Source organism: Mizuhopecten yessoensis, unplaced genomic scaffold (genome assembly GCF_002113885.1).
Source record: "Mizuhopecten yessoensis strain PY_sf001 unplaced genomic scaffold, ASM211388v2 scaffold11009, whole genome shotgun sequence".
Taxonomy (NCBI): Eukaryota; Metazoa; Mollusca; class Bivalvia; order Pectinida; family Pectinidae; genus Mizuhopecten; species Mizuhopecten yessoensis.
In genome coordinates, this window is record NW_018408833.1 from 1,127,487 (window position 1) to 1,139,437 (window position 11,951).

At 34.3% G+C, this 11,951-nt stretch overlaps 1 protein-coding gene across 1 annotated transcript; it reads left to right on the forward strand.

The window, feature by feature from the left end:
* Positions 1-1,739: 1,739 nt before the first annotated feature.
* On the forward strand, positions 1,740-10,729 carry LOC110464534 (apolipoprotein D-like). The gene is made up of 4 exons (XM_021519787.1): positions 1,740-1,904; positions 6,403-6,527; positions 8,043-8,137; positions 10,445-10,729. The coding sequence occupies exons 1-4, from the start codon at positions 1,785-1,787 to the stop codon at positions 10,669-10,671; spliced, it is 567 nt and encodes a 188-aa protein (XP_021375462.1). The 5' UTR covers positions 1,740-1,784; the 3' UTR covers positions 10,672-10,729.
* Positions 10,730-11,951: the final 1,222 nt, after the last annotated feature.

Genomic DNA, 11,951 nt, shown 5'->3' on the forward strand with positions numbered 1-11,951 from the left:
GTGCCTGCAGTGAAGCTGACATTTAGCATTTGCCTGCAGTGAAGCTGACATTTATCATGTGCCTGCAGTGAAGCTGACATTTAGCATGTACCTACAGTGACGCTGACATTTAGCATGTGCCTAAAATGAAGCTGACATTTAGCATGTGCCTACAATGAAGCTGACATTTAGCATGTACCTACAGTGACGCTGACATTTAGCATGTGCCTAAAATGAAGCTGACATTTAGCATGTGCCTACAATGAAGCTGACATTTAGCATGTTCCTGCCGTGAAGCTGACATTTAGCATGTAACTGCAGTAAAGGTGACATTTAGCATGTACCTGCAGTAGAGCTGACATTTAGCATGTGCCTGCAGTAAAGCTGACATTTAGCATGTGCCTGCAGTGAAGCTGAAATTTAGCATGTGCCTACAGTGAAGCTGACATTTAGCATGTACCTGCAGTAAAGCTGACATTTAGCATGTACCTGCAGTAAAGCTGATATTTAGGCACAACAAATCATTACTATGACTCGGTTAACTATACAAAATATTTGCTATTGCAGAATAAATGGGATTCTTTGTTTTATAAATAGGGGCCATAGGAGATACAACACTTGGGACTTCTACCTTTTCTTTACTCTAGCCTATCTACTCCATGTGTTCGGCACTCTCTCCCTAGGTACCACTGTTTAGTCCGTTGTGAAAATAACGTGACTTGGTAGAGTGTTATGCAACCGTTTCGTGATTGTGACATATCAGGGAGATGACACTTTGAGGCGGTCCTTCGTATGACCTTGGCTGTTGTAAGTATGTAGACTCTAAATAAATAGAGTCAATGGTGTGGTTATCGTTCAATAGTATTCAGAAAGGAACCTTGAAGTAAAGTATAATTATCAAGCGAAATTTCAATGATCACTTTTTCTTTTACAGTTTAGTTTTATGTATTCTTTTCAACGATAGCGCATGGGCAACTTCTTAGGGTATTTAATAATGAAAGCATTGCGCAAAGCTATATAAAGTGGCATTTTTTTTTTATATTTTGAAAATATTTATTTTTACGCATTTTTATTTTCGTGTTGCTCACACCAGTTTGAAAAATTCATTCCTTTCTATTTGGTTTTAGATAATGTACATCCCTGATGTGCTATTCGAGTGTCGTCGATAAAGGAGGAGATACTCACCCCTCCGGAACACCTGGTTCTTTTCTTTTCTTTTCAAGGGTCGTCATGTAAATCTTTTATCTGATCATATTCTCGCAATTTTTTTAGGTCGGATTACGGTTTCGTGTACATTTCAATATTCTCTTGGTGTTTTCGCTACCGTTTCATAAGACTTGCTACATAAGACGGCAAGCCCTTTGTCCCTTTACCTGTGAGTATGGGCGTCACAACAATATTTCGTAAGATTAGATACATACTACCTTGTCCAAAATATTATACAACGAACCCCCAAGTCTCCACATAAATGCGTCTTAATACAATAATATCACGTTGTCAAGGCAGATAACGATGAGCCTCTAAACGATAGTGCATGTTTAGATAGGCGTATCGCCTTAATAACTTTCTCCTTTTAAATAACAATTAGCATGATCCTCATAGAACATTTATGTTTCATATGTTTTGTAAATGTTATTTATTTATTTGTTTTAAATTGCACGCAAAATAGATTGTATTTTTGCAATGTGTGAGTTACATAATTTATTTCCCCTTATCTTGTGTTGGTGGTTTAGCTCCTCAGTACAAGGTATATAAATAATGATACGCCACATTGTAAAGACAAACTCAATTCCCCGAATTCAACAATGAGGTTGTCGCATTTTCTCGTTGTAATTGCGCTTGTTGCCGATACATCACTTGCTCAAGTGTTTGGAAAAGGCAAATGTCCCACAGTGACGGTACAAAAATCGTTTGATCTCCAAAAGGTAAGATGGAATTAGCAAAAAATCCAAAACAATTCAAAATATTTTTGATCTCTTCATAGATATTTTCGAATTGTTTGGAATATATAATTGTCAAACCATTATGTATGATATATTTAAAGTGCTTCAGTACACCTGTACTGAGTCAGATATATTTGTTACATAAACTAGGCCATTATATCAAAAGATGATTTTAGATTTAAATATCTGTTGGTAATGTCTTTATATTAATTGTCCATTATGAAATAGAAGGCATTACAATATATGTGGAGGAGTTAGTAGTTGATAAAGAAATCTTTGCTTATTTCTTAATTCTTGCTAAGAGCAAGTGTACTGATGCACCGTAGCTTATTTTATTGCTGATAAATTCATTGTTTTTCCCAGTAATTGTCACCTTTTCGTATCGAATTCGAAGTGTGGTTTTGTTCTTATTTCCTTGTTGACATTGATGCGGTGCCGTTTGTTTTTATTTTACTTACGACGCGACTTATTACAGCTATATCAATGGTAGTACACGTTTTAGCTTCATAATCCCCGATTTTCCGTTTTGCACCTTACTTATTTAATGTGCATTAAACATTATTTAAAAAAAAGTCATGTCTGCGTAATGATCTCAGGTAAGATCTCAGGTAAGTAGCGAAGTAACGTCAGCTTGGTGTTTATTCAACGAGCAATGTCGGTCCTTTATTTCAAAAATCATTAACATTATCTTATTTTTTCATATACTTTATAAAATGGACGCAATAACAAGTGATTGCACCTATACAAATGTATGAAGAGTTACATTGTACCATACCGCTATTTCGTCTTTCTATGGTTCATCGGTGATGCTAGGGGACAGCAAGTTGGAACTCCACACTGGTCTAAATTACTGTTGAAAAAGAAAGGCGAGATAATAGTAATATTTTATTACATGCTGCTAAAAAAACACTTGGCACAAAACCCTATACTGTTAGTAAGCGTGAGAAGTCAGTCGCCCCCAAGAAACCTTGGTTTGATTTTAATTGTCGAAATGCTAGAAAAAAATACCGCCTATGTAAAGGACAGTATAGACGGCATAGAAACGAGTATTTTCACAATAAATATAAAGAATCTGAAAAAGTTTATAAAAATATAATGGATAAAAGTATTAAAACGTTCAGACATGATATCAGAAAAAAATTGAAGGTAATGAAAAGTAAAAATCCAAGGGATTATTGGAAGCTTTTGAAATCTGGTGGCGAAAGAAAACCAAAACGAACAATACCTATAGACGAATTTCTAAATTTTTACAAAGACCTTAATACATGTGATGATGATGATGAAAACGGTACTGATGTGCCTGTGGATATTGTTAATCCCACTAATGAGTTTTTAAACTGTGATATAACAAAGGATGAGGTAAAAAGAGCTATTAGGTCGTTGAAAAATAACAAAACATGCTCTGATGACAATATTATGAATGAATATATCAAACATTCTGTTACGAAAATGACTGATTTGTATGTCAAAGTGTTTAATATTATTTTCAATAGTGGGAAATTCCCATCAAAATGGCTGACCGGTACTATTGTTCCTATTTTTAAAAATAAAGGTTCACCTATGGAACCTAAAAATTATAGACCAATTACGATTGTTAGTTGTTTAGGGAAGTTGTTCACTAGTATATTAAATGAAAGACTACAGAAATACTCAGAGGAGGTAAGCTTGATATGTGAAAATCAGACAGGGTTTCGTAAAAATTATTCAACTATTGATAACATTTTTGTACTTTACTCTTTGATAAATTTGACTCAGATGATGAAAAGTAAATTATACTGTGTATTTTTTGACTTCGAAAAAGCCTTTGATAAAGTATGGCGCAATGGCTTGTGGAATAAGATGTTAATGAGCGGTATTAATGGGAAAATGTTAACAATTATTTTTAACATGTATCAAGGCATTAAGTCAAATATATCTTTTAATGGTGAATGTTCTGGTTATTTTCCATGTGAAAATGGTTTGAGACAAGGAGAAAATCTATCTCCCTTTTTATTCAGTCTGTACTTGAACGATCTAGAAGAGTTTATGGTCCAAAATAACGTTCAGGGTTTGACAAACCTTAGTACTAAATTAGAAAATAATCTACATGTATACATAAAGCTTTTTATTTTACTATATGCTGATGATACACTACTTTTCTCGGACTGTCCAGTTGACTTGCAACTACAATTAAATGTATTCAGTGAATACTGTAAACAGTGGAAATTAAAGGTTAATATAGGAAAAACCAAATGTATAGTGTTTAGTAAAGGACGCAAAAACAATAGAAATGTATTTTTATTTAATAATGAGGCGATCGAGTTAGTGGACAATTTTACCTATTTGGGTACGGCATTTAATCGAACTGGTTCATTCAATGAAACGAAAAAATACAATATTAAAAAGGCTACTATAGCAATGTATGACGTTATAAAGAAAGGTAGACTACATAATTTATCAGTTCATTGTATATATGATTTATTTAACAAGATTGTAAAACCCATACTGTTGTATGGTTGTGAAGTTTGGGGTCTTTCTGACCTTAAGGTAATTGAACGTGTACATTTAAAGTTCTGTAAATTATTACTAGGGTTAAAAAGTAGCACCCCTAATTATATGGTATATGGAGAACTAGGTACTAGTCCACTTGAAATAACAATAAAAACAAGAATAATATCATATTGGTCACAATTGACTCATTCTAAAGGAAACAAAATTAATATTATATTGTATAAATTTCTTTGCCATCAACATAATGTTGATGATAAACCGGTTCCATATATAAGTTTTATTAAACGTATTTTAAATGAATGTGGTATGAGTTACCTATGGAATGTCCAATATACTTCAGAATGTAATATCACATGGCTAAAGCATGTTATTAAACAAAGATTGTACGACCAGTATTTACAGAAATGGCAGAGTGATGTTCACACTTCATCAAAAGCTACATGTTATAGGATTTTTAAAAATAATTGTCATTTTGAAAATTACTTAGATATTTTAAGTGATAAGGATAGAGTTACATTTTGTAAATTTAAGACTACTAATCACAAATTCATTGTTGAAACCGGCAGATGGCATAATATAGAGTATAATGAAAGAAAATGTCCACACTGTAACAGTCAGCAAATTGGTGACGAATTCCATTACTTGCTTGAGTGTCCGTCACTATCTGGGTTTCGAATTTTATACATAGACAAATATTTTTGGACGAGACCAAATGTAATTAAGTTTAATGAATTGATGAATACTACTAATATAAAAACACTGAAGAAACTTTGTACTTTTATTAGAATAATTAATAACAGTATTTGACCTCCTCGATATAAATGTGTATATATTATAAAACAGTACTGTGTACTACCGACTACGAACACTACAATTACTATATATTATATTGTAAATATGTTTCTCTATACATTGTATTGTGAAAGAGAATAAAGTTGAATTGAATTGAAATTGAGATGCATAAAACCCCCTACTTATATGCAATTCAAAAAGTATAGGGGTACTGGTTAATTCCTAATTAATTACAAGCAAGGTGTGTTTTTAAACCGTGCCACTACTCAAAAGAGATTACGGTGACTATCAAGAAATCAAACCAGCAGAGTCTGCCACAGACGAAATTCGGTCTTTGCGTATTGCAGAGTTATCTTCTCTTGGGAGCAGGTTTTGATTGTTACGTCACTTGTTTGTGGGAGTAACATCATCAATTTTTGAGAAAACGCCGGAATTTTCTCACACAAACCAATTTCGTAACAATCAATACCTGCTCCCAAGAGAAGATAACTCTGCAATATGCAAAGATGGAATAAGACACGCACATGCAATGGGGTCACAGAATTTGTTGACTGATACAGTATGCCAAAATGAATTACACTGCACCATATATAAAAGATCTCATTTCGTTTCTGAAAATATATATGAAATATCTTATATATGTCATCTAATACTGACTTGAAAAAGAAGATATCGAGACGTGTGTCGCGTCTTTGATTGATGCACTGCATCATTTCGCCTTTTTATTCTACAATAAGGGAGACATCTCTGACGTCACATCACATATGGCCCACATTATTGTATATAAAGCGCGCTCCCTTACTGTCGCTTATGAATATGTAATATATCTTTAAAAGACTTTAAACAATGTGAAATACACTACACAACCTATCTCATAAATGATATTTAAGTATATAAGAAATCTCACAATTTTCTTATCTCATTTCAAATATGGCTATTGAAAAGATATTTCATTCATATCTGAAAGTCAAATATCTCATATGATATATCAGATATCTCAAACGAGGTTATTTAAGAAAGGATCGACATTGCTCCTTAAAAAAATATTAAATTGATATGCCCTATATATCTCCTTACTATAGATCTCATTCATACTCGGATAGTGCTTTCGATGTGAAAATAAAAAGAAATATTTTATCCCCATATTTACTTTATCAATACTTTGACATGAAATGCATTGTTTACGTTTTGTTTACAGTATCTCGGTGACTGGTATGAAATATTCAGGTTTTACGCTGGGTTTGAGGACAATACGAAATGCACTGTGGCCAACTATCAGCTGAAAGATAACGGGCACATCCGAGTCGATAACAAAGGCATTTCGTAAGTTTCGTGTCAAGGGAGGTAAGATAGATTTAGTTGTGGATGGGAGGGGTGAATTCGGTTTATTGATACCGTAACTGTTATCAGTAATGTTCACTGTTATAATAATTTAGTGTCGTTATATACATATGAACGAAAAACCAGGTAATGGAAATAACAGTGACCTGTTAGTTTGTTTCAGCTATATTTGGACCTAAACTGAAGTGTTTAGAGTAATTTTGCATGGTTTAGGGGTTTAGAGCAACTTTCAGTAAAAATGTCACCCGCAATCATCAATGGGGTGGTATTTTTTTTTTTACCGAAAATTGATCTTAATATCTAAAACACCATTGTTTTGGTCCAAATATAGCTGTAACAAAGGTCAGATCCCTGTGATGGAAATAACACATTTTGGATCATCCAAAGTTTGAATAAATTAAGACATTTTCTCTGGCGTAGAAAAATACTCATTGCATTAAATTTGACAAGAATTATATGATTATGTTGTTATACAAATGTACCTTAGTCAAAGCCCAAATAATTTCACGCTATAATCGATTTCTTTGAGCAGTTGAGATAAAAATGATGAATTTTGAGGAACCTCTATTTACACTCTGACTGTTAAACAGTTCAAATGACATTGATGTATTCTAATGAACTACTATTTACACTTAGTAATACGATTTCGTTGTGCAGTTTAGACGAGGATGATGTATAATGATGAACCCCTTTTTGACACTCTGTTGTACAGTTTAGATGAGGATGATATATTATTATGAACCACTTTTTGACACTCTGTTGTGCAGTTTAGACGAGGATGATATATTATGATGAACCACTTTTTGACACTCTGTTGTGCAGTTTAGACGAGGATGATATATTATGATGAACCACTTTTTGACATTCTGTTGTGCAGTTTAGATGAGGATGATATATTATGATGAACCACATTTTGACATTCTGTTGTACAGTTTAGATGAGGATGATATATTATGATGAACCACTTTTTGACACTCTGTTGTGCAGTTTAAATGAGGATGATATATTATGATGAACCACATTTTGACACTCTGTTGTACAGTTTAGATGAGGATGATATATTATGATGAACCACGTTTTGACACTCTGTTGTGCAGTTTAGATGAGGATGATATATTATGATGAACCACGTTTTGACATTCTGTTGTACAGTTTAGATGAGGATGATATATTATGATGAACCACTTTTTGACACTCTGTTGTACAGTTTAGATGGGGATGATATATTATGATGAACCACTTTTTGACACTCTGTTGTACAGTTTAGATGAGGATGATATATTATGATGAACCACTTTTTGACACACTGTTGTACAGTTTAGATGAGGATGATGTATTATGATGAATCATTTTTCTGACACTCTGTTGTACAGTTTAGATGAGGATGATGTATTATTATGAACCACTTTTTGACACTCTGTTGTACAGTTTAGATGAGGATGATGTATTGTGATGAACAACTTTTCTGACACTCTTTGTTACGATTTCGTTGTGCAGTTTAAAAGACGAAAGTAAGGTCATTGAAGCGGTAGGTGACGGCTACAGTCCTGATGAGGCAGAACCCGCAAAACTTCAAGTCAAATTTGCAGAAGGTATGTAGACTTAAAATATGGCTGTGAAACCATCGATTATTTGTGCATGAAGTATCGTTGAGGCAAATCTACTATTATCACCTAGTACTGTGGAATAGTTATATTTTACTGTACAATAGTTGTAACCATTCCACAATAAAAACTATGGACTATTCCACAATAGAAGGTGACAACTCAAGAATTTCTAAACTTTGGAGTTACATATCTAACAAGACATCAAGTTAACAGTTCGCTTTTGTGATTTGAAACAACGTCTCAATTGAAAAAAACAAAAACAAATTAGCACTGTATCCAGTAATCCGTTAGGAAATTCACAATTCTTGTTTATTTGTACCCTGAGAACGGAGATAAATATATTGTTAACATATAAGTTTCGGACGATACTGAATACCAGCAATAGTTTCATACAAGGTATTCTCTCGATACTCTGATCAATTTTTCTTGTGTATCTCTGTTATAAATCTCCGTCTACTGGCATCATGATCTTTATTAGACAAAAACAAAAGCTTCCCTTGCACTTTTTCGATATTTTCTTCTGATTCAGTCTTTTTTGTACAACTAGCAGCTTTCCATGCCTCAAATGTCGGGCTATTCAATCAGATTTTGCATTGGTATATATGGGATGCAGAATCCTTCAGAAGGCTTTCAATTTTGTCATTATTAAAATTTGGGATTAATATTTCCTTTCTCCACAAAATCTTTCTCAGCTTCATGTGTTGCCTTAACCAATTCTTCTGGTGATTCACTTGCACTTGAATTGCAGAAAATATATCACTTTTCAGGTCAAAGTAAGTGGTTGTTTAAATTGTGTGAGAAAATACGCATTGTCACTGCTAGTATCCTCAATGTTTCACAGTCAAAAACACCAGTGTGTCTGAAACATTCACAAATTGTAGGCAAAGCATGATGCATGCCTTTTATATATGAGAGTACACTAGTGAATAGACCTCAAAGGATTATAGGTATGGGCTTGCATTGGGATTGATTCACCTAGTTACCTGGACCATTGGAATAGTTAGTCAGGGAGGGGAATTTTTATGATGTCATGTTTGAAAGTATGAGAAACACCTCAAACTGTGGAATAGTCCAGATAATGGATAGATCTCGGCCCTAATCGGCCTCGAACTGTAGGCTATATAACTTGAATTAGCAACGGGCAAAAAAGCCGTGTTTGTCCTTGCAGAAGAGAAAAAATGGCGTAATTCCTTTAGCTTTGGTTTGTTTTCGGTTGAAGTTGTATTCAAATCGATCATACATATCAATCTTGTCGCTGTAGCAGCCTTCTTGCCGATATGATATATTTGATTGTCGCTGTAGCAGCCTTCTTGCCGATATGATATTTTTTATTGTCGCTTTAGCAGCCTTCTTGCCGATGTGATATATTTAATTGTCGCTGTAGCATCCTTCTTGCCGATATGATATATTTAATCGTCGCTGTAGCAGCCTTCTTGCCGATATGATATATTTGATTGTGGCTGTAACAGCCTTCTTGCCGATATGATATATTCGATTGTCGCTGTAACAGCCTTCTTGCCGATATGATATATTTAATCGTCGCTGTAGCAGCCTTCTTGCCGATTTGATATATTTAATTGTCGCTGTAGCAGCCTTCTTGCCGATATGATATATTTGATTGTCGCTGTAACAGCCTTCTTGCCGATATGATATATTTTATTGTCGCTTTAGCAGCCTTCTTGCCGATATGATATATTTAATTGACATGTACTACGCAGTTGGTAGTACCGTGTAACATTCGAATGACCTACTAATAGACCTTAAGGCCTTAGATTTTATGGATTTGCCCTTGTAATATATTTAACCAACATGGCCTCTCACGCTCCCATACAAAAATAACATATGATTACTAACACGGCCTACTACGCCCCTATCATTCACCGTTATTGTGATGGTTTTTCGCATAAGGATTACATACGCCGTGTGCTTGCCAATAGTTTTAAATGTCTCTCCTGTGTGCCACTGTTACCAATGTATTAAAAGCCTCTTCTTATATTCATGGAAACTTTGTGTTCAATTTTGTAAAATCATTGATTGTTAAAAATACAAAGGAACTGTGTCAACTTAGTAAATATATATTTTAGAAGCAAATAAGTTGAAAATTTAATCACATATACATGTATGTACTCCACTCTCCAATTTGCACTGTTTGTCGTGCTATCGTTTATTGTGTAATGTATTAACATATTTATGTACTGATGGGCCGAAAGGCATACAGTTGATAAAATTAATTGAATTGAAAAAAAAAAAAACACGACTTCAAACGCGCGGTGTTGTACACCTCTTTTACAGGTATTCCGTACGGGGATTACTGGATATTGGACACTGACTACACCAACTATACACTAATCTACTCGTGTAAGGACGTTCTTGGTCTGACACACGTGGAATTCTGTTGGATTCTGTCAAGAGAACGAACGCTAGCTTCGGAAACCAAGGACAGACTTTACCAAAAACTCTCCGATTTTGGGGTTAAAACTGAAAACTTTTTGACAACAGACCAAAAGGACTGTAAATAAAGCATTTTATGGAAGCTTGCACTTAATTACTGAAGAAAGGAATAAAAAATTGAGAATTGGTGATTTGTTGCTTTCTTGTTGAATTGAATTTGCAAGTGAAATCTGTGAAAAAATCACGATTCAGCAAGATAAACCTTAACAAAAGATAAACAGCCGAGTGTTAATGTATGCGATTTTAAATCTGAAATACCCGTGCACCCATCATAAAATTGCTTTATAATCTTTTCAATAGAGTTGACTGTTCAAAGGGAAGTAACTGATGTTGTATCTTAGTTGAGGTGATTTCCTTTTGAAGTTGCTACTAAAATAAATCCCGATACCACTTTGAAGGAGCTAAGCTGTTCAATAACTTCCCAGTTTTGAAAATTATTGTTCACCATAACCGTACAAAACTTCTACAGGGACTTGCACCGTTTGGTTTATAAGTAAATAGAAAAAGGGAGTCCCTTTTGTGATTAATTTCCGAATCAGCTGTTACGCACTCTGTAGATACAATACAGCTTAACTTCAACCTTCAACCTGGTATCAACATTTACTGCACTAGCAACATCAAACAAAAACGCGTGTTGGCTGCATAAACAAAAATAACGATATAGAGAAACACAATGTTTTATTATCGTCATCATTATTTCATTTTGAAGACAGCTTTATAACTTTTTCAACAAATTCTAAAATGTTTCTGTATGTATGCGATTATCCAGCGAAACTCAATGAGAATATTTTCACAGATATAACACTCAAGACTAATTTTATCCAACAGTTATGATCATAGCTCCAGATAACGGACACTTGTTATCAATATGTCCCAGTGCCTCTCAAAGTCGTCCCAAGTATATGGCAAATTTCAGTGTTTCAATAATCCCTGAAAGTTATAAATCCAAATACAATAATGAAGTTCATTACAAAAAGACTATTAATTATATCAGAAAATACCGTGTTCTGGGTCCAGCGGACACAGGTTTCGTGCCGTTTTAACCACCCACTTTAATGGTTATTATATATACACAGTTTATAGTTTGTCTAGATGTCATGCACTGCTGTACTGTAGAAGTTTGACATTGTCAAGTCCAAACACTGCCCAAAGGACATCCTTCCTGTCTATACCAATAGCCTGTGTCCAGTAGCTATCTGTATGTATGACCCTGATGAACTCGCCGCACCCAGAAATGAGTAGGACACGTTTGTTGTCCCCTATGACTAGGTTACCCATACTGTCATACATGACACCCTGGGAGACAAAAGGATTAACTCTTGAAACTGATTTAGGAAGATATGACTGT